Source organism: Heloderma suspectum, chromosome 6 (assembly GCF_057233095.1).
Source record: "Heloderma suspectum isolate Gila_16-S chromosome 6, 16-S_ref, whole genome shotgun sequence".
In the NCBI taxonomy this organism is placed as follows: domain Eukaryota; kingdom Metazoa; phylum Chordata; class Lepidosauria; order Squamata; family Helodermatidae; genus Heloderma; species Heloderma suspectum.
In genome coordinates this window covers 127,147,904-127,175,245 of record NC_139463.1, presented here as the reverse complement: position 1 = coordinate 127,175,245, position 27,342 = coordinate 127,147,904, and the positions used below count along the sequence as shown (strand labels likewise).

At 50.2% G+C, this 27,342-nt stretch overlaps 2 protein-coding genes and 1 pseudogene across 3 annotated transcripts; 1 reads left to right on the top strand and 2 right to left on the bottom strand.

Annotated features, from left to right (window-relative positions):
* Positions 1-982: 982 nt before the first annotated feature.
* LOC146343142 (monocarboxylate transporter 11-like) lies at positions 983-4,621 on the top strand. Its single transcript, XM_084806704.1, has 2 exons — positions 983-3,140; positions 4,379-4,621. Exons 1-2 carry the CDS (start codon positions 2,438-2,440, stop codon positions 4,600-4,602), a joined length of 927 nt encoding a protein of 308 aa, XP_084662830.1. The 5' UTR covers positions 983-2,437; the 3' UTR covers positions 4,603-4,621.
* Positions 4,622-5,259: 638 nt separating this feature from the next.
* Positions 5,260-9,474, bottom strand: LOC146343141 (monocarboxylate transporter 13-like). The gene is made up of 4 exons (XM_084808701.1): positions 9,270-9,474; positions 8,398-8,541; positions 6,899-7,666; positions 5,260-5,513 (listed from the first exon to the last, which is right to left on the bottom strand). The coding sequence occupies exons 1-4, from the start codon at positions 9,472-9,474 to the stop codon at positions 5,323-5,325; spliced, it is 1,308 nt and encodes a 435-aa protein (XP_084664827.1). The 3' UTR covers positions 5,260-5,322.
* Positions 9,475-14,066: 4,592 nt separating this feature from the next.
* On the bottom strand, positions 14,067-20,163 carry LOC146343140 (monocarboxylate transporter 13-like; annotated as a pseudogene). Its single transcript, XR_014784155.1, has 4 exons — positions 19,959-20,163; positions 18,561-18,704; positions 17,037-17,816; positions 14,067-15,140 (listed from the first exon to the last, which is right to left on the bottom strand). The product of XR_014784155.1 is annotated as a monocarboxylate transporter 13-like (transcript).
* Between the last annotated feature and the right edge of the window lie 7,179 nt (positions 20,164-27,342).

The following is a 27,342-nucleotide window of genomic DNA, read 5'->3' as shown; positions in this document are numbered from 1 at the left end:
CAGGCGCTGCCACGGAGCTGCGGCCCCACCCATTGCTGAGAGGAGCGTGCAGACTGCTTGCGTTCCTGTATTCATCTCACCTCCCCTGCCCTGCTTCCGTCCCACTGCCGCAGGGATGCGGAACCCCTTTCAGCCCAAGGGCCACGCTCCGTTCCCGAGAAGCCCTCAGGGGCTGCAATCCCATGGTGGGCAGGGCCAAAGGAAAAGGGGCGAGAACAAAAATGCCAACGTGCTGTGGCTTCAGGCTCTTCCTGCCAGTCACGAAGCCCAAGGAGAGGCATGTCCACCTTTCAGGATGGCAGGAAGAACTGCAAAGGCCAGGAAACCAGCCGACAGTCAGTGGGGGGGGAGCAGGGGCAGGGCCAGGGGGATTGAGCTCAGCTGTCTGGGGAATCTAGGTGGGCTGGATTTGACCCACAGGCCTGAGCTGGGCACCCGTCCATTATAAGCTGAACTTGCCTCTCGTCAATCCCTCTGTTCTGCTTTTTTGTGTGCTAAGTCTTTATATAATTGTAGCATACATTTGACACTCTGCACATGCTCAGAGATGTGTGCACTTTCTCCCTCCTCTTCCTCTCTCTTACTGGACTGGTACTGAACAGGGCCTGATTTCTCTCAATTCATTTTCCAGGGCGAATCCTTTGGTGGTGAGTTCTGGCACAAAGAAAGCACTGCAAAATATTCCCCTGCCCCAATGTCCAAGCTGTGATGCAGCTCTGCCCCCGTGTGTCACTGCTCATCCTTTTCCATCCCTCCCGTGTCACTTCCCAGGTCCAATTGTTACGGCGGCCAGCATGCGCTATGGAGCTCGTCCAGTGGTGATGCTGGGCGGCTTGCTGTCCTCTCTGGGCCTGGTCTGGGCTTCATTCAGCACCAGCTTACTCCAGTTGTATCTCACCCTGGGATTTCTGACAGGTGAGTCAGGGTGGACTCCACACTTGGACCACCTGTGCATCAAATGCTGTTTCCCTTTCTTCTGCGGATGTTATTTATTTGAAGCATTTTTACCCTGCTCCTCAGCAAAAGAGGCTCCTGGAACAGCTTACATATAATCAGTTCCTGCCCCCACAGGCTTACAATCTAAGAAGACATGACACACGAGGAAAAAGGAATGGGGAGGGAAGAAGAAAAATGGAAAGAACTTAAGAAGAACCCTGCTGGATCAGACCCAGGGTCCCTCTAGTCCAGCATTTTGTTCACACAGTGGCCAACCAGCTGTCAACCAGGAACCCACAAGCAGGACAGGAGTGCAACAGCACCCTCCCACCCATGTTCCCCAGCAACTGGCATACATAGGCTCACTGCCTCTGATGCCGGAGGTAGCACAGAGCTCTCAGGACTAGTAGCCATTGATAGCCTTCTCCTCCAGGAATGTGTCCAAACCCCTTTTAAAGCCATCCAAATTGATGGCCATACTACACCAACTGAGTTCCACAGTTTAACTCTGTGCTGTGCGAAGAAGCCCTTCCTTTTATCTGTCCTGAATCTCCCATCAATCAGCTTCAGGGGAGGACCCTTTGGGTTCTAGAATCATAGAATAGTAGGGTTGGAAGGGGCCTAAAAGGCCATCGAGTCCAACCCTTCCCTAGCATTTTGAGAGAGGGAGAAAAACATCTCCCTCTCCACCTTCTCCACACCAGGCATAATTTTGCAGACCTCTCTCATGTCTCCCCTTCATGCTACATTCTACCTCCCCCTTTTTAGGGGAGATGTACAAATGGTGTTTTAGGCCTGCTTCCCCTGGCCTTGTACTCTCCAGGTGTGTTGAACTATGGCTCCCATTGCCTCTGACCCCCAATGAGCATGCTGGCTGAAGATGATGGGGGTTGTAGCCCAACACATCTGGAAGGCGCCAGGTTGGGGAAGGCTGATTTAGACTGTGCATGTAGCAGATTTTTGGTTTCATGGTCATCATGGCAACTTTGATATTCCTGTGTGAGACCCAGTGCATCACGGGGTGCAGAGCCTCGGCCCGGGACCAATTCTGGCTCTCTGGGATTCTCCAGAAGGCCACACCCCTTTTATCTCCAACCTCTTTGACCCCTGGCTTTCGCATGGTTTCTCTGTCATTCTAAAAGGTTGAAATGCCTCTCAAAATGTTTAGTTACCAGCAGCAAGAGATTTAAGTTACAAGATGCAGGTATTTTTAGCCCTGCCCCTTTCCCTTTGGCCCCACCCCCCACTGGAATGTGACCCCCGAGAGCTTCTCTGACAAGGAATCTGGCCCTCTGGCTGAAAGAGGTTCTGCACCCCTGCGGTACATTTTCATGGTGATTTGCATGATTTATCGCAACCCGAAATCCGGTTCTCTTGGCATGTGCGCAGAACGTGACGTGCTGCAGACTGCCCCCCTTTCTCTCTGCCTTTTAAAGCACTGAAATCCCTCCCCTTCTCTCTCCCCGCAGGCTTGGGCTGGGCCTTGGCCTTCGCCCCCATCATGGGCACCCTGTCCCGCTACTTCTCATCCCGGCGCTCTGTGGCGATGGGGCTTGCGCTGACAGGCAATGGCCTCTCCTCCTTCGCCCTATCCCCGCTCCTGAGGTTCCTGGCCCAGGGCCTGGCCTGGCGAGGCGCCTTGCTCGTCACGGCGGCCCTGGGCCTCCACTTGCTGCTCTGCGGGGCCCTCCTCCGCCCCCTAGCCTTGCGGGGGGACCGGCCGGCGTCGGGTTCTGTGTTCGACTTGGGTCTCTTCAGCCAGCGAGGCTTTGGGGCCTTTTCTCTGGGCACCGGCCTCCTGGCAGCCGGCTACTTCACGCCTTATGTTCACTTGGAGCCTTACGGGCGGGCGCTGGGCTTGCCCCCCTACGAGGCCGCCTTCGTGGCATCTCTGGCTGCGCTCGCGGATGCGCTAGCCCGGCTGCTGGCTGGCTGCCTCGCGGATCGGGCCCTGCTCTCGCCGGTCCGCCTTCTGGTGCTCTGCAACTCCCTCACTGGCTGCAGTCTTCTCTTCCTCCCGCTCGCCACCTCCTATGCCGGTGCCCTCGCCCTGGCCTTGTTCTACGGCACCAGCGCGGGCAGCTTTGCCACGGTGGCATTTGGAGTCCTGCCCACGATTGTCGGGGTAGCCCACGTGGTGAACGCCACGGGGCTGTGTCTGATGGTAATGAGTGTCGGCGGACTGCTGGGACCCCCGCTCTCTGGTAAGGACAGCCGGCACACAGCTGGATGCTTATTTGACCTGGGCCGGCGATGGGCTGCCCAGCCCAACCAGAGCTCCTTGCAAGGACTTTGCACCTTAGGGTACTTTTTGCTACACCTGAGCTGCCGGATAGCTTGAACTGGAGGTCTTGCAAGGAGGAGGCGACCTCGACTCGTTTGCTGGAAAGATGAATACAAGGTGCCTTGATCTAGATCAGTCCCCTGATCTGGTGCCCTCCAAATGTGCCAGACCACCACTTCCATCTATTTATCATTATGTTATTTATTTGGAGTTTGTTTTTCTTCTAAAATCCTGCTCCTCAGTCCAAAACAAATCTCCATCAGCCCAACAGGGCCATCCCTGCCCGCTAGCTCACAATCTAAAAAGACATGACACACAAGGAAAAATGGATGGGGAGGGAAGAGGAAAAAATTAAGTAATCTTTCAGCAAGGCTGATGGAATGGACCCACTCCCCTTCTCGTCGCCTTCTGCACAGCCTGCTGGAATGCAAGCAGCCATTGGGCCTGCTGGCTGGAGATCATGGGAACTGTAGTCCAATGTATCTGGAGTACACCAAGGAGGAGAAGGGTGATCTAGAATTTTAAATGTTAGCACCAAACTAACAATACTAAGGATCTAAGAGTGTATGGTATATTGGCACATATTTTAAAAACAGTGCCTGGATGTAATGCAAACGTGAATATCTCTTCCCTCATTTTGCTTTGTCATGGGTTCGAAGAACATATGTGGCCTGACAGGAAAGCCTTCAAACTCAAGGGAAGATGCCAGGGGACCAATGGGCAGTGCGTGTTCTTGGGCAGTCTGCAAGGCGTGCTCAGGAAAACTTCACTGGTTATGACCAAATCCCAGCCCAGGTCTTGGATTTTTAAAATTACATAAGAGCAGCCCTGCCTGCTCAATCAGACCAAGGGCCTGTATAGCCCAGCACCCTGTCTCCAATGGTGGACAGCCCTCTATACCTCTGGGAAGCCTATGAACAGGCCATGAAAGCATTAGCTTTTTTCACAGTATCTGGTACTCAGAGATATACTACCTCTGAACATGGAGGTTCTATTTAGCAGTTACTGTTAAAAGTCACTGATAGCCTCCCCACCCCAAAGCTGTCTATTCCTCCTTTTTAGAAGCTATGTAAGCTGCTAGCTCTCAAGGCATCTTGCAAAGGCAGGGATGTGATCACCCTCAGCTTCCTACTGTATCCGTCTCTCCTATCTCTGCAGGCCTCTTGAGGGATCTCACGGGAGACTTCACGGCCTCGTTCCTGGTTGGTGGAGCCTTCGTCCTTTGTGCCAGCATGGTTTTCCTTGCCCTCCCCTCTTTCTTTGCTGGCTGCCATGGCTGTCCACCGGATGCAACTGCCAGCGTCAAAGGAGAACCAGAAGCTCTTGGGTCAGCCCCCTTTCTGCCGCCTGGTCCCCTCAACAACGACTGTTCACAGATATGAAAGAGGTTTCCTTCCCTTAAGGACAGCCTCCTCCAACCTGGCGCCCTCCAGGTGTGTTGGATGAGAACTCCCATCATCCCCAGGCAGCATGGACATCTGGAGGACACCGGGGTGGGGAGGGAGGCCTGAGGATGCGTTTCTGCTCCTCCAGCCTTGCGTGGTGGGCTGTCGCAGCACCCGTCCACCAGGCGGCGGTGTTGTGGCAGCACCGAAAGTGATTCCTGGCTGCTATCCCGGTGTCAGTGGGGGCTGGGGGCTCCATGTCAGTGGGACGGTGCATCCGCTCCAGGATTGCTCCTTCAGCGTTCTGACGGATGCTGACTGGAGCCTGGAGCGGATGCACTGTCCCACTGACATGGAGCCCCCAGCTGCTACTGCCAGGTGTGTCTATCCACCAAAGAAACCCGTGGGGCAGAGGTGCAGAAACGCAGCTCCAGGGACCAATCCAGGCCTCTGGAGATCCCGATCAGGCCCTCCAGGCTTCCCTAGAAGGCCACGCACCCTCTCCCTTCGCCACCACTCGTTTGGAAGTTCCCCGGCTTTTGTCCCATTTGTCTCCCATTCTGAAAGCTTCTGCAGCTCTGGCTTGGAGGGCCGGCTGCCCTGGCCCATTGGGGCGCGTGACGTGGAGGCCACTGCCCTGCCAGAAGCCCACAAGTGAACAGCTGGCCTGGGGCTGCTGTTGCTCAACTCTGCTGGGCCCGGGAGCGCTGCTCTTTGTCAGGCTGGGCCCACGCCCTGTTGGTGGCTCGGGTCCAGAGGCATCGCCTGTGTGTGTCCTGCTGGGCTCTGGGCAGAGGCGCAGGAGAAGAAGCCGGGCAACATCATCAGTACCATGCCTCCCGCAACGAGGAAGGAGCCCCCGGCCAGGAAAGAGGCAGCGTAGCTTCCAGTCATGTCCCGGATCCATCCTGAAACAGAAGAGGATCCCTGTGCCTTGAGTAACGGCCCCGTTTCGGGGCTGTAACTAGGTTAGAACAAATACGGGGACCCCTCGACCCCTCAGTTGTAAGAAGATGAAACCACCCCCTCCTCGGCCTGTGGACTTCTGAATAAACACTCACAGGCTACACATGTGCAGAGGGCTTCTTCTTACCACTGTATAACTAGCACATGCGATTTCCTTCAAAGCGTCAGAGCCGCAAAACCGCCCCGCAGCCCCGCCTAGGCTGCCATACGCTGGTTTGTTCTCATCACTGCGTGCTCATGGCTGCTTAAGGAAGATTCCATACCCCTTAGTTGTCGCTTGCTACCACAGTGATGGACGCACATGTGGTGAATGGGGAGTAAAGATGGTGGCTTGTGTGCGCATGGATGTGGAAGTGGTACTTCTTAGTTAACGGGATAGTAGGGTCTGACCAGCTGTAGTGGGGTGGGGGTTTTTGCCAATTTCCTTGCTTCTGTTTTTCTGAAGAACAGGGTCTCCCCAACCTTCTCCTCCTTAGTCTCTTTATCTTTTAATACATGCTGAAATGCTATGAGAGCAGTTTCGCCCATCACTGGGTCTCCATGCTGGTAAAATCTGCACCTCTGTGGCCATTTTAGCAATGCCACATACATGGTTTTAAAACCAGCGAAGGGCAATTTGTGGCCCTCCAGCTGTTTTGGCCTTTTCCGGCTCTACCATCTCCTTTGGAGATGTGGCCACAAGAACTGCACACGATATTCCAAATGTGGCCACATCACAGATTTGTAGAACGACATGAGGATATGGGTGGTTCTATTTTCCTTCTTCCCTGCTCATCCCTGGTGCGGAATTTGCCTTTTTCACTGCCGCTGTGACAACATTTTCAGGAGGGAACAGGGGCGTACAACGTCGGGCCCTGCGACTGGCAGGCAGCATGATGGCTGCGGATTGGCCGGGCCTCATATAAATATTAGGAATGAGCCATCCTACTCTTGTTTAGTCAACAGAGCAGCACCTTCTTCCTGCTGCATTTCAGGATCTGCCCCCAACTCCATTTCAGCAAAGTAGCCTTCTCCAACCTGGTGCCCTCTGGATGTGTTGGGCTGCAATTCCCATCATTCCCAGCCAGCATTGCAGTCTAGGAATGATGGGAGTTGCAATCCAACACATCTGGAGGGCACCAGGTTGAGAGAGGCCGCCGCAAAGGGGAGCAGGGCCCCCAGGTTAAAAAAAACAATCCAGACATGAACTTGATGCAGGCTTGGATTGGATGCCAACAGCCTCTGTCTGCCCCTGACACAGTGCTATGGGTCCCATAGCAGAATTTCTCTGGGCTCTCCATATATATGGGAGCCTAGAACCTTTCTCCTAGATGTCTTGCCCCCTTACCCGCCAGTGGGGGTCCTGCCAACGCCCCGATGCTTTCCAGCAGTTGGATGAGTCCGATCGCTCCCATGATCTGGCCGGTGCCCACGATGTCCACGAGGCCAGAGAACTTGAGTGGGATGACGGCACTGGCCAGGAACCCATAGCAGATGCTGATGGCCAGCAGCACCCCATAGCTGCGTCCCAGGGGCACCACAAGCAAAGAGGCGCCCGTCAGGAGGGTCCAGAGGGCGAGGCTGTGCAAGAGGCGCCAGGAGCTGCGGTCCGCCAGCCAGCCCGCCGTGATGCGCCCGCCGATGTCGGCAATGCCCACCGCAGACACGAGGAAAGCCGCCTGGTATTCGTCAAAGCCCGTGTCCCTCGCATGGGGCACGAGGTGGACAAAGGGGATGAAGTACCCCGCTGTAATCAGCGCACCAGCCCCGCAGAAGGTCACGAAGGGTCGCTGGCGGAACAAGCTCAGCCCGAACAGAGATGCCAGCCGCTGCCCTCGGCTCTCCCGTTCCGGAGTGGCCGCTGTGCCGTTCTCAGCCATGGCCAGCGGGCGAAGGAGGGCACCGCAAGCTACCAGGTGGAAGTCCAGACCGGCGACAACCAGGAGGGCGCCACGCCAGCCGTGGGAATCCACCAGGAACTGGAAGAGCGGTGAGAATGCCAGCGAAGAGACGCCAGCACCGGAGAATGCCAAGGTATTGGCCAGGGCACGGCGCCGGCTGAAATACCGAGCCAACAAGGCCAAGGACGGCGAGAAGATGAGGGCTCCACCGACACCTGAGGGCAGGGATGGGCAAAGCGTTAATGTCCGTTTCTCACTTTTCCAACCTTGAATTCAGTTTGTCCCAAACCCTGAGAATTTTTCCAGTCTTGTTCGATTTCTTCTGACGTTTGAGAATGTTTTTTTTTTAAGTTTGCATGAAAGCTTGCACACATCTCTCCTGATATGTGCATTTTTGTATGCAGTTGGCCTAATATACAAATTTCTTGCAAGCGATTTTCCTGACACACTGCACTTTTGAACCTTATTTTCACGGATATGAGCATTTCTGTATGCACTTTACCCTAATTTATGCATTTTTCTATAAAAATTTTGATTGGAGAGCTGCATCGCAAAATTTGGAGAAGTGCGAATTTCAAAGGATAACCGAGTTTTGGTAGTGTTTTGGTTCAAAAGTGCAAAATTCCGTGACTGTGGCTTAAAATGCAAATCAAACTAGTTCCTGCCCCACTCCCTACCTGAGGGATGCATAGAAAACAGGAGCTGCAGTGAAGGGGATATTTCCTCCGCCTTCCCGATCGTGAGTGGTGAAGTTGGAGGCACCGCAGTTTCAGCATAACAGACAGCAAGCCCCTCTTTTGCGTGCTAAGCCTTAGAATGTGGTGTTGTATAATCCAAGGAATCAATCCTTAGCCCCGTGGCTGCCAGATCATTTGCATGTCGTGCAGAGGAACCCCGCCTGGAGGGAAAGCATCAGCACGTTTATTTTAAACATCGCTTGACTTACCTGTGAGCAAACCAATGAACAGGTACAGCTGAGTCAGGCTGGTGGCGAACGAAGCCAATAGGAGGCCAAACCCTGAAAGGAGCCCACCAAGGATGGCGACGGGCCGTTCTCCGTATTGTGTGCCCAGCGCACTGGCCAGTGGACCTGTAAGGGGGTGGGGTGGCAGGAAGACAGAGAGGCTAAGGGAGACCCCATCTTTGCCACTTCTTCTGGTGGCGGGGAGAGAATTTAAAAAGAGATGAGGGAGAAACCCCTGAATCAGAAGATGTGTTTTGTTTTGCGGTATGGGAAAGCATCTCAGTTAGAACAAAAGAAGGTTGGATCCAGACTTAGTCATACCTAGAGTAGACCCATTAAAATCAATTAGGAAACAGGGCACACTCCTATGCATGTTTAGACAGAAAAAAAAGTCTTCCAAAAATAGTCCTACAACTGGCTGGGACATCCTGGGAGTTGTAGGACTTTTTTTCTGTCTAAACATGCATCAGATTGCACCCTTAGTCATGATTAACTTAAATTTCATTGATTACAGTAGGTCTACTCTAAGGATGGTTAAGTCTGTATTCAATCCAGGGAGAAAATTCTCAAATGTATTGTGGATACCCCTCCCACCCTGTCAAAAAATAAAGACAAATCCAGGGTAAAATATTGAACAGGTCAAGTTTATCATTCCTGACTTACAATGTTTCTCAGTGACGTATGGGTTCTGTAAATTTAAAGGGATTGGCTACCCTATGTTTCCTCTCTGGAGTGTAAAAACAAGAAGAAAAAAAGACAGCCAAGCACCTGCAGACCGCAAATTCTGCCACACCATTTAGAAAATGAATTGTTTGGGTCTCAGCTCCCAAAGGAGTGTTTCACCTGATACTCACTGGTGAACATCAACAAAGCCACAGTGACGGAGGTGATCCAGGAGGTGGCGCTTGCTGGCTCCTCGAAATAAGCCATAAACTCCACGAAGAAGACCCCAAAAGAGCGGATCACCCCAAAGACCAGGGCTGACTGCAGAAAAGACGCTAAGACCACCATCCACCCCCATCCCCCATCCGGGGGCTCAGAATATATGCGTGGGCCCATGTCGTTTCAGCGGAGGTGCCCCATGAAGTCACTGGCACAGGGCAGTTGTCCCATGTGGCTGCTTCTGTCTTTGCTGTGCTCCGTCCCCGCTGCTGCTGCCGTCTTGGCATCTGGTTCCTCTCCAGAAGGGGCTCTCTTCTAGAAACGGCAGTAAGCCCCAAACCAAGTACTCAGACAAATGCCCCCCCCCCCTGCTTCAAGGCATGTCAATGCTGTGAACGTTTTCTCTTCTCCATGGGTGGCCGTCCACTGATGGAGCAGTGAAGGCATTTGATGACTTGCACGTCAATGGGCTTTTATCATCAAATCTTAGGCCAAAGTCTGCAGAGAGGTGTGCCCAGTTTTCCTTACACAACGGGCAGAATCTTTACACCCTCCACTTGAAGGCATTTCCACCTCGGAAGGCAGTGACCCTGCCAGGAAGCAAACGGAGGCAGCTCCTCTGGGGACAGGACTGGGGGATGGTTTAAGATGGTGGAATAGGCGGCGGATGGGTCAGCGCCGAGGGCTGTATCCAGCAGGAAGTGCAAGCCCTACTCTTCCTTCCCATGAAGTTTGCACAGGAGAATTTCCCCCTGGATCCATAGGAGAGGGAGGGAAGGAGAAGCGGCGGTTGCCATTCAGATATCCAGCTCCAGATGCCAAAATGCTTCTAGCTGGCAATGCAGGAGGAACTCGGGCACGGAAGGAGGGATGTGCAAAGCAGCAAATCTCAGCAAGGTTCTCCAAATTACCCCTTGAAGCGCCTTCCTACTCGTGCCCGTATTGCAGGGGTCCCTAATGTGGCACCCATGGGCACCCCCAAAACTTTTTAAAAACGTATTATTTTTTCCTTTGTTTAATATATGTACATGGATTTGTATATATCCATAGCAAATAACATATATATGAAATGTATACAACTTTCTAGCAATCATACATAAGCTTCAATAAAAATGGACCAAACATCCAAATAAGTATCAGTTTGAAGGTGGTGTCTCTATGCCACCCATTCAAATGTTGAAAGTGTTGTAAGGTCCTCAATCCATTACACTATAGGAGGTAAGAACATAAGAAGAGCTCTGCTGGATCAGACCCAGAGTCCATCTAGTCCAGCATTCTGTTCACACAGTGGCCAACCAGTTGTTGACCAGGAACCCACAAGCAGGGCAAGAGCACAACAGCACCCTCGCACCATGTTCCCCCTCTCACTGCCTCTGGTACTGGAGGTAGCACATAGCCCTCAGGACTAGTAGCCATTGATAGCCTTCTCCAGGAATTTGTCCAACCCACTTTTAAAATCATCCAAACTGGTGGCCATCACTACTTCCTGTGGTAGCAAATTCCGTAGTTTAACTCTGCGCTGTGTGAAGGAGTCCTTCCTTTTGTCTGTCCTGAATCTCCCACCAATCAGCTTCACAGGATGACCCCTTTGGGTTCTAGTATTTTGAGAGAGGGAGAAAAATGTCTCCCTCTCCACATTCTCCACACCAGGTATAATTTTGTAGACCTCTCTCATGTCTCCCCTGACCCTCCTTTGTTCCAAGCCTAACATCCCAGCTCTTGTAACCTTCTCTCACAGGGGAGATGCTCCAGCCCCTTGATCATGTTAGTTGCCCTTTTCTGCACTTTTTCCAGCTCTACAATATCTTTTTTTTAGGTGTGGTGACCAGAACTGGACACAGTATTCCAAGTGTGGTCACACCATAGACTTGTATAGGGGCAGTATGACATTGACAGTTTTATTCTCAATTCCTTTTCTAATTATGTCTAGCATGGAGTTTGCCTTTTTTACAGTGGCCGCACACTGGGTTGACATCTCCATTGAGCTGTCCACCACAACCCCAAGATCTCTTTCCTGGTCGGTCACCGCTAGCTCAGGTCTCACCAGGCTATACTTGAAGTTGAGATTTTTTGCCCCAACGTGCATCACTTTGCACTTGCTGACACTGAACCGCATTCACCATTTAGATGCCCATTCTTCCAGTCTGGAGAGATCCTTCTGGAGCTCTTCACCATCCCTTTTTGTTTTAACCACCCTAAATAATTTGGTGTCATAGGCAAACTTGGCCACTTCACTGCTCACTCCTAATTCCAGATCATTTATGAACAGGTTGAAAAGGTGAGTGTTTATCCTTCCAATGTTGTACTATTAGTCTTTTAGCTTTCAAAAGGACGCAGAGAATCCATTTATGCTGACAGTTTGTTAATTTCCTTGAAGCAAGTAAATAATTTTAAAGTGTGTGTACATCAGTGAATATTAAAGACTGCTCCAGTACAAAATTTACCTGTGTAATAACCTCCTTCTCCAAAGAAGCAACTACTGGACATTGCCAAAACATATGTTTAAGAGAAGCATTAGATGCATTGCACCACCAGCAACTCGCCAAATTAGACAATTGCTTATTAACAACACACGGTGGTGTCCAATAGACACAAAACAAAAGTTTTTGCTGAATAAGATGCAGCCTAAGATCCACAGACGTGACAGCTAGATGCCAAAGCAGCGATCCACTGATTAGGCATTTTGTGCTGGTGCCCACAGCAGTTTCTCAAAAAGGTTGGACACCCCTGCCACATCGGCTTGTGAGTGCTGTTTTTTTTCTCTTTGCACAAAACCCGTGTGCATTTTCAAGTGCATTTTCCCAAATATATGCATCAATTGTGTGCATTTTCAAGTGCGTTTTCCCAAATATATGCATCAGTTGTGTGCGTTTTCTCCCATTGATGAAAGCGTGTTTGTGTGCATTTGTCAAAAGTGCTCATTTTTTAAACGTATGCATGTTGTCAAACACCTTTTCCTTTTTGGTCTGCAAATCACACTGCAGGGTTGGGAATACATGGATTTTAATCACAGGTTGTGTTTGAATTTGGGAGGCACGAACTGGGTAAATTCTGGTCAAAAACGAACCAAAACAAATTTCTCATTTGTCCCTGCACAGAAGGGAGAAGCGCCTTTGGGCAGCTTGCTTTTTCTTGCATAAGCCATAGAAGAGCACTGATCACACTGGGCTCCATTCCAACTTCAGGGAGCCATAAAGAAATCACCAGGGGCAATAACTCAGGACGGGCATTTTTCAAAGGACACCGCAGGGATTTTCGCTCACTGGCCTCTTTACTGTTGTATGGTTTGTGGCTCAGCAACCCTTGGGTGCTTGGGCACATCTTTTGTACGTTTGAAACTCTTTTGGACTTGTTAAGCCCGACTTCATATAATACCAGCTTCCTGAACCCGGGGCACTCCAGATATGCTAGGTGACAACTCCCTGGGTTTGGGAAGGCTGATGGAACATGGGAAGGGCTTCCCCATCCTTTCTCACCTCATTTCTGCCTATGGGAACAAGGGATCGAACCAGATATCGTTTGCATGCAAAGCGGGTGCTCTCTCTGAGTTAAGAAGTGTCTTGGCCAAGGAAGATCTTTGTTTCACAACCAAACCCGCTCACCTACTGTGCCACACAAGCTGACGCCAGCAGAATCTTTACAACTTTTTTTTCTCCTGAGGGGTATAAAGGTGACATCTTTGCGACAGAGTGGGATGTGGCCTGGTGGAGTTGTCACGGCTCATGGGGCACACAGTTCCAGTCATGTCCTTTCCCTTTTACTGGTTTGCGACTGAGCTGACTTTGCAAAGCCTTGAAGCAAGCCTTCCTCAACCTGGTGCCCTCGAGATCTGCTGGACTGCAGCTCCCACCATCATGCTGGCTGGGAACGATGGAGTTGCAGTCCGATGCATCTGGAGGGCACCAGATTGGGGAAGGCAGCCTTAAAATAAGAAATAAGTTAGGCTGAAGCACAATCTGCTATGCTGCAATTTTTTAAACATTGATTGATTGATTGACTGTAGACCATTTTAAGGGTCAAACCCCCTCAAGGGAGTATACAAGATGAAAACCATGCAAAACTAAAACAGTGAAATTTAACAACTACATATTCATTAAAAGTCCAATGAAAACAAAGGTTACTGAAAAAGGATCAATAAAAACGGCAGTTACCTAGCACCAGTGGTCCAAGAACTTATGGAAAGGTCAGTGAAAACAGTTGGGACTTCTGAGCTTTCCTGAAGACCTGCAGAGAAGGGGCCTGATAAAGCCCAGATGGAAGCTGATTCCAGAGCTGTGGGGCCACCACTGAGAAGGCCCTCAGCACCAAGTCCAGGAGCACTCCAAAACTACATACTTGGTCCTTTGGCGGAATACAGCCCCATCTAAGACTAGATGCAGTCTTCTATGCAGATTGATCGGTTTCCCTACCTACAGCATTTCCATCTTGTCTGAATTAAGTCTCCACTTGATTGTTGTGAACAATCCAGAAAGATACCATGGTTGCTGGTAGCAAAAGTCGCATAAAGGTCCAGGAAAACTAACAGGGTCACACTCCCCTCATCTGTTCCATGGCGTAAGTCATCTACCAGGGTGACCAAGGCTGTTTCTATCCCAGGACGGGGCCTGAAACCGAATTCAAGTGGGTCCAAGTAGCCTGCATCATCCAACACACTGAGTGTTTCATCAGCACCTATTGGCTAGTGCCCATGCCATCTAGCCCATGACAACCCTCCATCTAGGTATTCCTGCCAATACCTAGAGCAGTTTTTTAGAAACTGTTTTAAAAGTTTTTAATTTCTCTTTAAGTCTGCGAAAGAACAAGCATATATCTGTACATATAAGCTTCAGAAAGAAAAGTACAAGACCCTCAGCAATTCACACACACACGCACACAAGCAATATTCAAGAACACCTTTTGTTTTCCTTAGAGGGGAAATTGACTAGACCTCAAAGGTCAAGTCAATTTCTCTACTCCATTGATTTGTATGGGATTAAAGCAGCCTTCCCCAACCTGGGCCTCTCCAGATGTGTTGAACAACAACTCCCATAAACCCTCAGCCTATGCTGGCTGAGGGGTTATGGGAGTTGTAGTCCAACACATCTGGAGGGCTCCAGGCTGAGGAAGGCTGGATCAAAAGGAACGGTAGCAATTAGGAATGGGCTTCCGAACCTCTTCTCCTTCTTCCCTCCAGCCTACAAGCTCCTCCTCCCAAATTATGATTTACACCAATACCAGATTTGGGTCTCCTGGCACCATAGCGTTAAGAGTCTTTGGAAAGGGTTTTCTTAATACAGTTGTAGTCTTTGATTTAGCATCCAGTTGTGGGGTTGTTTAACAACTCCTGATCCAGCAAGTCTCTCACATCCAGAGAAGACAAAATGCAGTTCGAAGTTGTCAGCAAGTTTTCCACATCCTGGCTTTCAATGTTCTCACCAGCTTCTTTAGGACAAACATGCCAGAAAAAATAATAACGGTGGCCCAGGAACCAAAAGGAGACCCTGATTCAGTTAAGTTATGACAACGACCAGCTGCATCAACAAAGGCCTCCTTTTTTCTTCTTTCACTTCCCCGCTGGAAGTGTTAAGGGGCAAAAGGCATTTTTGAGGGGTTCTTGGCTCCTGGGATTGGCTTACCAGACTCTGCCTCATGCTGGTCAAAGTCTCTGTCTTGGTGGGGCAAACTCCTTAATTCGAAGGACTCGTGATCTTGTGATCCTATTGCATTCTCCACCTTGGCTTTCAATGGCCTGGAGCAGGAGAAGTAATTTGGTAATGTGGCCAGGACCAAGCTACCAGCCAGGAGGAATGCTCCAGCCACAAGAAAGGAGGCGGTATAATTGCCTGTGATATCCCGCAGCCAACCTGAAATGGAAAAGACTGTGGTTAGCTTTGAGCATCTTTCTCCAAGGGATACCTAGAGCACACAAGTGGATGGGTTGAGTTATCCTGACATGAACCTACCCAGGCACTACAATCAACATCTGGTGCCTTCCTCCGAGTGCCTCCTCCAAGGGAGGCTCAGAGGGTGGCAATAAGGGAGAGGGCCTTCTCAGTGGTGTCCCCAAACTGTGGAATGATCTCCCCACTGAGGCCCACCAGGCGCCAACACTGGCATATTCTCAGTGCCAGGCAATCAATGGCATATGATGGGGCACCTATGTCAGCTGTCTTGAACAGATCTCGATGGCTTTGTAGGCCCCTTCCAACCCTACTATTGTATTCTATGATCTGTTATTGAAATTGTTTCCTGAAATTGTTGGGAGCTATTGAAATGGTTTAAAATTTTGTATATGAAACATTTTTAGACTATGTTTTATTATAAGGTTGTATTATTTAATTTTGCCTGATGTCTATAATGTTGGAGTTTGTATTTTTTGAGTGTGAATTATTGTGAACCACCCAGAGAGCCTTGGCTATTGGGCCATATAGAAATGAAATAAATAATAACCCTGCTTTATTATTGCATTTATATCCTGCCTTTCCACTGCAAGGGATGCTCAGGGTGACTATCAGGAATAAAATACAAGACAAAACACAATACTATAATCAAAACATAAAAGCAAACCAATTAAACATTAAAAAGGTAACGGTGTCCCCAACCAGTCATGTCCGACTCTAGGGTGTGGCGCTCATCTCCATTTCTAAGCCGAAGAGCCAGCGCTGTCCAAAGACGCTTCCGAGGTCATGTGGCCGGCATGACTGAACACCGAGGTGCACGGAACGCCGAGGCGGTACCTATTTATCTACTTGCAATTTCTTGCTTTCGAACTGCTAGGTTGGCAGGAGCTGGGACTGAAGACGGGAGCTCACGCGGCACTTGGGTCTCGAACTGCTGTCCTGCCGACCTTCCGGTCTGCAGTTCAGCGTCTTAACCACTAAGCCACCGCGGCCCCTTAATTAAACAGACATCAATGAAAATAATAATAATAAAAAAGCACCCACTAGTTAAAATTTACTTTAGTAAAACGGAACTCAGCTTAAAGGCCAAACGCCTGTCTGAATAAAACCATCTTCTGCCAGGAGAAGGACATCGGAGATAGAACTGGCTGATCTCCCTTGTCAGGGAGTTCCAGAGCCTGGGAGCAGCCACCCCAAAGGCCCTCCTGTGTGCCTCTGACAGTGGCGGCAGAGAGGCAAGGGTCTCTCTCCAGGCTCCTAAAACCCAGGCGGACTCATGCGGGAGAAGGCGGTGTTTCAAGTAGCCCCAAGGCACATAGGGCTTTAGAGGTCATACTGAGCCCTTTGAACTGGGCCTGGAAACAGAAGCTAGGAAGTACCTCCCGCGCTAACGTAGAATCTAACATTCTCGCATTTTTCCTGCCAATTGAGGCAGGTTCACAAATGGCCCTTGGATCTAGAAAGCTAGAGTTACTGAGGACTGGGAAGACCTTGTTCAAATCCACATGAACTTGGCCGTGAAGGTCTCTGGGCAACTTTGGGCCACTTACCCACTCTCTCTCGGCCTACCTCACAGGGTCGTTGCCAGGATCAAATGGGGCTGAGGGGAGAACCCTGTAGGGTGTCCTACCACGGAGGCTGGTGGCTCCGAGGTCAGGGGGGTGGTAAATCCGCTCCGCGTTTCAGTCAGAACTCTGAAGCTCCGCACCTTGGATGGCTCCGTTGCAGTTCGGACTGGTCCTGACTGAAACCCGGAGAGGATGCCCGGCCCCCGACTCGGAGCCACCAGCCTCCGCTGTGTCCTCCAAACCTTCCACCGCGCGGGGTCGGCCCGGGAGGGAAGCCAGCCAAGGCCCTTGCCTGAAAGCGGGGTCCCCAGCAAAGCGCCACGCTCTCCAACATGTGCATGAGTCCGATGCCCCAAGCACGTGTCCAGCCCCCACCACCTCCACCAGGCTGGCGAACTGGAGCGGGACCGGGGCCCCCGCGAAGAAGCCGCAGCAGACGCCGAGGGGCACCAGCGAGGAGAAGCCGCGCGCCAGGGGCACCCGGGCCAGCGCGGTCCCGGCGAGGGCCGTCCACAGGGTCAGGCTACGGAGGAGGAGGAGGCCGAGGGCGGCCGCGGAGGGGGCCGGCCCGCCCGCCCGCCCGCACGCGGCCGCACGTGTCCGCCACGGCGGCGGCGGCCAGGACAGAGGCCGCTTCGTAGCCGTCGCATCCCAGCTCCCGGGCGTGGGCCGCCAGGTGCGCGTAGGGGACAGTAGCCCGCGTCGGCCAGGGCGAAAGCCAGGACGTAGCGCACGAAGGGCCCGTGGAAGAGCAGCTCCAGGGCGAAGGGCGAGGCCCGCGCCCCGGGCCGCGTGGGAGCCCCCGCCTCGGCCGCGGGGACGCGGCCGCTGTCCGCAGCCAGGGGCCGCAGCAGCGCGCCCGCGGCCACCAGGTTGAGCGACATCCCCGCCACGACCAGGAGCGCCCCGCGCCATCCGTACAGGTCCGCCAGGTACTGGAAGAGGGGCGACCAGAGCAGCGAGGAGACGCCTGCGCCCGAGACGGCCAGGCCCGTGGCCAGCGCGCGCCGCTCCTCGAAGTAGTGCGACACGGCGGCCATGGAAGGGGTGAACACCAGGGCCCAGCCCAGCCCTGTGGGGGGGGGGAGCGGGAGAGAGAGGCAGGCGGTGAGATTTGGCCCCGGGGGTGACTGTGCCAGAGACCCAAACACCCGTTTCCTGGGAGGCAAACCACTGCACTTCGTGCATCGTGTGCGACTGAGGCTTGCGTCTTGGGTCATGACCACCACACTCTGGGAGGGGAGGGTTGGGTTCAGCCTCCCCCCTGTTTTTGCCCCGAAATCCTCCCTTCTGGTTCAAGACCTTTTGATCTATAGTTAAAAATGGCCTGGATTCAAGCTTGCCCCCTAAACCCAGATTTGAGAGAGATGGTTGTGGTTGCGAGGGCAAGGCACTTTGCACATGCTCAGAGGTGCCACCCTCTTCTTTATTATTACTTGTGCGTGTTCTTGGGCTGGACCCTGGCATTGACATGATAGGATCCAAGGCTCAGCCAACCTGTGCTGAGCGCCATCTCAGATTTCAGCCCTGCTCTTGGCAGGAGCTTGGAAGATCTTAGAAGGGGGCGGGCGGGGGCTTGCTTGAAGATCAAACCCTTCGGGTAGCACCCCAAATTGCCACAGACATCTCTGCTCCAAAACACTTTCACTGGATGGGGTGGGGAGACGACCAAAAGGGATAATCCATATATTGCAAACCCCCTCCTTGTGGCCTTTTAGAGATGGTTTTGCCGTCCCCCTTTTCAGAGTCCTGGGGACAGGCATGGGGAGAGGCTCCCCCTTTCTCCATGCAGAGAGTGTGCCAGGCAAGCAAGCACCTGCGACCAGGCCGATGCTCAGGTACAGGTGAGTGATGGTGACAGAGAACGAAGCCAACAGCAGACCCAGCGCGGTGAGGCACCCTCCGACCATCACGACTGGGCGTGCCCCATACCGGGCACTGAGGGCGCTGCCCAGCGGGCCTGTGGGGATCAGAACAGAGAAACTAGTCAGAGTGACAAGGCGCTCTTGCTGTAAAATGTCTGTTAGGATCAGCAAGGGGTTAATTAACATCATAGGATAGCCTCCGCAAGACCGAGCTGCTCGATAAACCCAAAGGTCCTAAAAAGAGCTCAGTTCTCCAGACATGTTAATTAACTTGCATTAATCACATGGTAGGACAGGAAGGCCTGGCGTGCTACGGTCCATGGGGTCACGAAGAGTCGGACATGACTGAACGACTGAACAACAGCAATTGCTTAACTTATGAGGGGGACTGAGCTTTTACTAGGTGCTCTGTATTAACCCAGCAGCTCAGCTCTTGCAAAGCATACCTTTCTCATGTTAAACTAAGATGTGCTTTGCAAGAACTAAGCATCTCCGTTAATACCAGCCTCTTTGCAAGAGCACAGCTCCTCTGCAAGTTAAATGCCACCACATAACTCACATATATTAGATTTGAATCAACGTTGTATATCTAATTAGATCAAACAGGAGGGGAAAAGAGGCGACTTTCTTTTATCTTAGAATCTGATTTTTAACTTTAAAATGTGATAAAAGGAAATAATGTAAAGCACAGGTACAGAGCCTGAGGCGTGTGGGCCACATCTGACCCTCCAGGGTTCCCCAGAGGGCCACACCCTTTCCTTCTGGAACCGCCCCTTTTGCCCCACCCCCTGACCGTTGGGTGGTTTCCTAGATTTGCACATTCCCTGCCCACCCGCTAACCCCCATTCTGAAAGGTTGAAATGCTGCTTCTAAGGCTTAGTTACTGGCAGAAGGGGCTTTCAGCTAAAATGGGCTGACTTTTTTGGCATTGCGGTTTTGGACCCTTGGTCTGAAAGACGTTTTCACCCCTATTGTAAAAGCCCCCCCACACACACACACACACACAACAGCAACTTTCTTTTAGCATAGCGAAGGGTGAAATCCTATGCGGGGTTAGGCAGAAAAATGTCCTACAACTCCCAGCATGCCCCAGCCAGTCTAAACCTGCATAGGATTGTGCCTCAAATGAATCTGAATTACTGCTTAACTTCTTTGACGCCAGGAGTGTGTTAACAGCAGTGTTTAAAATACCGGACCTGTCCTTATTGTCTGTCTGCATGAGTTAGTATGGACACAGCAGGAGGAGAAGAGACCCAAAATGCCCCCAGGCTGGCGGTACTGGCATCTCCATATTTTCCAGAAGATCAGCCAGCCTGCAATTTCCCACAGCATGAAAGCTTCCCCCTTACTTGCAAACTGCAGGACGGCGACCCCGAGAGACACGGCCCAGGAGACGGTGCTGGAGGACTCCCTGAAATAGGCCACAAACTCCACAAAGAAGACCCCGAAAGAGCGGATCACCCCGAAGACCAGGGCCGACTGCACGAAGCCGGCAAGAACGACCATCCAGCCCCAACTGCCGTCTGGGGCCGAGGGGTGCATTTGGGGAGCCATGGAGCCCTGCTTCTTTCCAGAGGTGGAATTACCAAAAAACAAAAAAAAAAGCAGAAAGACAAGGCTGAAAAGCAGCCAGGACAGTTAATGCCAGAAAAGGGGGATTTAGGGCACAATCCTATGCATGTTTAGACAGAAAAAGTCCTACAACACCCAGCATGGCTGGCTGGGGCATGCTAGGAATTGTAGGACTTTTTTCTGTCTAAACATGCATAGGGTTGCACCTTTAAACTGACAAAGTATTGGGCTAAGGAGTATTAAAGATGGTGTAGTTTCAGCTAGCCAGCCATATAAGACAGCACAGTGTTTTTTGCTCAACAAACCCACGATATATCCTTCCCCTCTCAAAAGTGGGAATGATGAAGGCCGAAGGCCACTCCTTTCCTTTCCTGGGACAAATCTTATGCTTTTTTTCCTTTCTCATGGTTACAGATGCTCTTTTCATTTTTATGCCAGTTTTCTGCTACACAGTCAGACTGAATTTCAAGCAATCCCATTACACAAAATAGCGACATCATAAGACAGGGTGGGGAGCCTCAGGTGGGCCAAATTCGGCCCTCCAGTGTTCTTCAGATGGCCACCCCTGCAGTGGAGGCTGGTGGCTCCGATGTCAGTGGGGTGGGAACCTGCCCTGAGTTTCACTCGGCACCAGTCAGGTCTCTGAAGGAGGGAGCGCGCCTCGAATGGGGGAGAGCTTCTTTAGAGTTCTCACTGGTTCTGACTGAAACCTGGAGCGGATTCACACACGCACGCACGCACCAGACATTGGAGCCACGGCACCACTGCACACACCCCTTTTCTGGCCTCAACCCCGTCCACCAGCTGCCAATCATGGTTTTTGTGCCCTCCCCCCCCGCCCGCCCCCCCAATTCTAAACGGCTGAAATGCCTCTCCTAAGGCAGGAAGAGCTTGAGGCTAAAACACGCTGGTATTGTTGCATTTGGCTCAGGGCCCTTTTTTTGGCCCCACCCGCCCTGGAATGGGGCTCCCAAGAGACTCTCCCAAATGGAATTCAGCGAAAAGATGTTGCCCACCTCTGCCATAAGGTATCCAAAGGAGGAAAGAGGAACAGCAGCAGGTGACATGATCAGATTATACCACCATTTCTTCCTCTTATAACAATGAAACCAACCATTTTAACTGGTTGCTAACTGGGGTTGGCTCTTGTGCTTTTCTCCAGCTGCACGACGGGCCAAAATGCAACCAGTGAAGATTTTGGCATCATTGCCTCCATGTCCATTGTGGCATGGAAAAATGTTTTTACTGTCCTGCAAAGATATGGGAAGCTAGGAGGGGTGGGGGGCATCGGGGGTGGAGGAGTAGCCAAAGAACTCAGGAGCCCTGCTTCAAAATAAACTCGCTGTTAGGATATATAACTCGTTGTTGTTTTAAGGGCAGCCATCTGGGCCATAAGAAAAATGCCAAAATCCATATAGTATAATGCCTTTATTAGGTCAACTTCAAGATCATCAAAAATGGGCAAGCTTTTGAGATCTTGTAAAGTTTGTTCAGTTTTGCTGATCTTTGAGTTAGCTGAATGAAGACATTACGATATGTGGATTAAGCAATTTAATTAGTTCTTACGCTTTCATGCCCCTCCTTTCTGCCCCCCCCAAAACGCCCCCAATGTGACTTCCAGGTTAAAAACACATACATACAGTAAAATAAATTAAAAACCACAATTGAACAAGAAAGAACAACTGTATGGATTATGCATAATAGCATTGTTCATGTAGCTGAGCTCTGGGGCACCTTGGCTCAGCCTCCTCCGTCCTTCTCCAGGTGCTGAGATGAAAGATACTTTTGATGCCTTGACTCACCACACCCCAAACAGGTTTAGGAGCCGGCTGGTTCCTGCTCTCTTCACTACCACTTCAGGGATGAGACTCACCCTGCCACCAGAAGGAGTAGTCAATAACCCACCACTTAACCAGGATATGGCAATGTTGGCTGGTGCCCTCAGCTCTCTCTTCACAGCTCCTAGAAATCCAGGACTTTCGAGGATCTGATCGAGAATCTGGCTGCATCCAACAGATGTACTCAGGCATGGTCTCTCCCAGGACAAAGTCTCCGTCAGTGCCCTTAAATCTTCACTTCTCAGCCAATAAATTCTTTCATCTGTACAGCTTTGTTTTTCCAGCAGCTACAATGTTTTTTAAATTGATAAGGGCTGGACTGTCTGTGTTCCAGGGGTTGAATGATTTGGGTGAATGCACTTGGACTGGGATCAAATCCAAGCTCAAGACTCAGACATCCTTGGAAGAATTTCTGTATGACCTGTGAGAATTGCTAGATTTCGAATGTGCATTGTTACCCAGCAGTGAAGGAATGGCATTCAGCATACGCTCAGAGATACCCGCTGCCTGTTATTTTGTAACAGGATTCTCACCTGGCACTGAAAAAATAGGTTCTTGGTCTGGATCAAACTATATAGCCAGTTCAAATTTCATGCCAAGGTCACTCACATTCTGGCTCAAGAATGGCAATATTTAAATTATTGCATTATTTTTATTAAATCTTTTGGTGCACTGAAGTGGATATATCAATCATTTTTCATTTTTATCATGCTAGTTAAACTAGATGGTTACTAAATCTAAAATACTTTGGTGCATTAAAATGATTAATAAATCATTTGTCATTTTTGGAGCTAATTAAACTCATTGACAAAGACGATCAAAGAAAGCATAACATGTAACACTAAAGCCATTCATTGATTAGCAGGCCAATGTCATTTGACGATTGAATTTGCTTTTCAATTAAAATTATTTTTTATTGCAAGCCTACAGGCAGCAACTATCTGGTTTTGTTGCTGTTGCTGCGGTTTTTCCATGGTGAAGAGTTCATTTTGGCTGAAGAGTTTGGTAAAAAAAATACTTTAAACACAACAACAAACAAACAAGAAATGCTGTGACATGTACAAATTACAGAGATTTAGACACAGTGGCTTATTTTGCCTAGATATTTTATTCTGCTTTTGGGGAGTGGGCAGAGAGCTATGCAAAGCCCTGAAACTGCCTCCACCTGATCCCTGCACACCCCTCAGACTTCTGGAGGGACCATTTAACCCAGTGACTGAGCTCAGTTTTGCATGCATAAGGTCTCCGTTCAACCCTTGCCATCACCAGCTACAGGCCAACCAAGGGATTCTGTTGGGGAGTTCTGTGGCTGGAACCCCCAAGGATGTCTCCCTCTTTCTCAGAAAGCAGTGGTGATGGAGAGCCTCCACCCCAATTTGATTTGGGGCTGCAGCACAGGGGAGGGGGAATTTAACCCTTGTGGGTCTCCAATTGACAGCTTGTTGGCCACTGTGTGAACAGAATGCTGGGCTACATTGGATTCCTGCATTGAGCAGGGGGTTGGACTCGATGGCCTTGTAGGCCCCTTCCAACCCTACTATTCTATGATTCTATGATTCTATGACCCTGGGTCTGATCCAGCAGGGCGCTTCTTATGTTCTTAAATCCCCCAAAGCTGCAATCACGCACATATTTTATTTATTAATTCCATATAATTATAATACTAAACATTTGTATAGCACTTCCAAGACTCCAAGGCATTTAACAACCCTGTAAGGTAGGTCTGTGTTATTATCTCCCATATTGCAGGATGGGGGGATTGAGGCTCAGAGGGAGTGGCTTGCCTAGGGCCACCTACTGAGTTCAGGGAGATTTAAACCCGGGCCTTCCTGATTTGTAGCTCTGTCTCTTAGCCACTACAGTGGCTCTCCTTTCCTACAAGGAGCTCAAGATGGCTTAGAAGGCTCTCCCCCAACTCTTACCCTCACATTAACTCTGCAAGGTAGGCTAGGCCAGGAACGAGACTGTGGCTGGCCCAAGGTCACCCAGAGAGCTTCACAGCTAAGTGGTGGATTTGAATCTGCATCTCCTCAGCCCTAGTCCAACACCCTACCCCAACCTGATGCCATCCAGGTGTGGACTACAACACTCATCATTCCCAGTTGCAACCCAACACATCTGGAGGGCACCAGGTTTGGGAAGGCTGCTCGGTCCTCCCATATGTTGCCCCCTCCACCGTTTGTGTGGGTCAGTCTGCATGTGCATGAGAGAGAGATTTAAGGGGCACAGGGCAAACCCCCTCCAGTCCCCCAAAGGCCTCCTCTGAACCAGGGGGCCACGCTGCTGCTGCTGCTGGAGAAAAACACACCACGGGGAGTTCCAGTCACGGAATTCCTGCGTAATGCCTAGTTTGGCTGCAAAGGAGCCCTAGGTAGCATCAGGGTATTTATTACATTTATAGCTCACATTTTCCCCTCTTACAAGGAACCGAAAGTGGCTTGCATGGTCCCCCTGCTCCTCTCCATTTTAGCCTCACAACAACAACCCTGTGAGGAGGGTTGGGCTGAGAGTCTGTGACTGGCCCAAAGTCACCCAGGGAGCTTCATGGCCGAGTGGGGACTAGAACCCGGGTCTCCCACATCCCAGTCCAACACCCTAACCACTGCACCACATTGGCTCTCGCTTTGGAAGGGCTTCCCTCCTAGATCTTACAGAGTCACTGCCAGTCAGAATAACAGATGGCGTGATCTAGGAACCTGGAATGTGAAGACAAGGGGCAGAATTCCAGAAGGGGAACACTGGTCGAATACATGCAATAGCTGATTTTAAAGATATTATTACAACAATAATAATAGAATTTATCAACCACTCCACATCAAAAGATATCAGAGCAGTGCATAATAAATTAAATCACAAAATACAAAACGTTACATCCCAACTGATAAAGGGGTGCGTCAGGGATGTCTATTGGCCCCTTTTCTTTTTAACTTTTATATTAATTTGTTGTTTATTCGGTCAGTCGCTTCCGACTCTTCGTGACTTCGTGGACCAGCCCACGCCAGAGCTTCCTGTTGGCCGTCGCCACCCCCAGCTCCCCCAAGGTCGAGTCTGTCACCTCCAGAATATCATCCATCCATCTTGCCTTTGGTCAGCCCCTCACCCTTTGGCCTTCCACTTTCCCTAGCATCAGCATCTTCTCCAGGGTATCCTGTCTTCTCATGATGTGGCCAAAGTACTTCAGTTTTGCCTTTAATATCATTCGCTCAAGTGAGCAGTCTGGCTTTATTTCCTGGGGTATGGACTGGTTTGATCTTCTTGCAGTCCAAGGCACTCTCAGGATTTTCCTCCAGCACCACAGTTCAAAAGCATCTACCTTCCTTCGCTCGGCCTTCCGTAAGGTCCAGCTCTCACAGCTATAGGTTACTACGGGGAATACCATTGCTTGAACTATGCGGACCTTTGTTGCCAGTGTGATGTCTCTGCTCTTCACTATTTTATCAAGATTTGTCATTGCTCTCCTCCCAAGAAGTAAACATCTTCTGATTTCCTGGCTGCAGTCAGCGTCTGCAGTAATCTTTGCGCCTAGAAAGACAAAGTCTGTCACTGCCTCCACATTTTCTCCCTCTATTTGCCAGTTATCAATCAAGCTGGTTGCCATAATCTTGGTTTTTTTGAGGTTGAACTGCAACCCAGCTTTTGCACTTTCTTCTTTCACCCTCGTCATGAGGTTCCTCAGCTCCTCCTCGCTTTCAGCCATCAAAGTGGTATCATCTGCATATCGGATATTGTTAATGTTTCTTCCAGCAATTTTAACTCCAGCCTTGACTTCAGCAAGCCCAGCACGTCGCATGATGTGTTCTGCGTACAGGTTGAATAGGTAGGGTGAGAGTATACAACCCTGCCATACTCCTTTCCCAATCTTAAACCAGTCCGTTGTTCCGTGGTCTGTTCTTACCGTTGCTACTTGGTCGTTATACAGATTCCTCAGGAGGCAGATAAGATGACTTGGTATCCCCATACCACCAAGAACTTGCCACAATTTGTTATGATCCACACAGTCAAAGGCTTTAGAATAGTCAATAAAACAGAAACAGATGTTTTTCTGAAACTCCCTGGCTTTCTCCATTATCCAGTGGATGTTGGCAATTTGGTCTCTAGTTCCTCTGCCTTTTCTAAACCCAGCTTGTACATCTGGCAATTCTCGTTCCATGAATTGCTGGAGTCTACCTTGCAAGATCTTGAACATTACCTTACTGGCATGTGAAATAAGTGCCACTGTTCGATAGGTTGAACATTCTTTGGTGCTTCCCTTTTTTGGTATGGGGATATAAGTTGATTTTTTCCAATCTGTTGGCCATTCTTGTGTTTTCCAAATTTGCTGGCATATGGCATGCATCACCTTGACAGCATCATCTTGCAAGATTTTAAACAGTTCAGCTGGGATACCGTCATCTCCTGCTGCCTTGTTATTAGCAATGCTTCTTAAGGCCCATTCAACCTCACTCTTCAGGATGTCTGGCTCTAGCTCACTGACCACACCGTCAAATCTATCCCCAATATTATTATCCTTCCTATACAGATCTTCCGTATATTCTTGCCACCTTTTCTTGATCTCTTCTGCTTCTGTTAGGTCCTTGCCATCTTTGTTTTTGATCATACCCATTTTTGCCTGGAATTTACCTCCGATCTTTCTAATTTTCTGGAAGAGGTCTCTTGTCCTTCCTATTCTATTATCTTCTTCTGCTTCTGCACATTGCTTGTTTAAAAATAATTCCTTATCTCTTCTGGCTAACCTCTGGAATTTTGCATTGAATTGGGCATATCTCCCCCGATCACTGTTGCCTTTTGCTTTCCTTCTTTCTTGGGCTGCTTCCAGTGTCTCAGCAGACCGCCGTCTTGCCTTCTTGGTTTTCTTTTTCTTTGGGACGTTTTTTGTTGCCGCCTCCTGAACAATGTTGCAAACTTCTGTCCATAGTTCTTCTGGGACCCTATCTACTAAATCTAGTCCCTTAAATCTATTCTTCACCTCCACTGCATATTCATGAGGAATATTAGTGAGCTCATATCTAACTGATCTGTGGGTCTTCCCTGTTCTCTTGAGTCTGATTCTAAATTGTGCAATAAGAAGTTCGTGATCTGAACTACAATCAGCTCCAGGTCTTGTTTTTACCGACTGCATGGATGTCCGCCACCTTTGGCTACAAAGGATGTAGTCAATCTGATTTTGGTGTCGACCGTCTGGTGAAGTCCATGTATGAAGTCGTCTCTTAGGTTGTTGGAAGAGAGTGTTTGTTATGCACAGTGAGTTGTCTTGGCAAAATTCTATCAGCCTATGTCCCACTTCATTTTGTTCTCCCAGACCATGCTTGCCTGTAATTCCAGG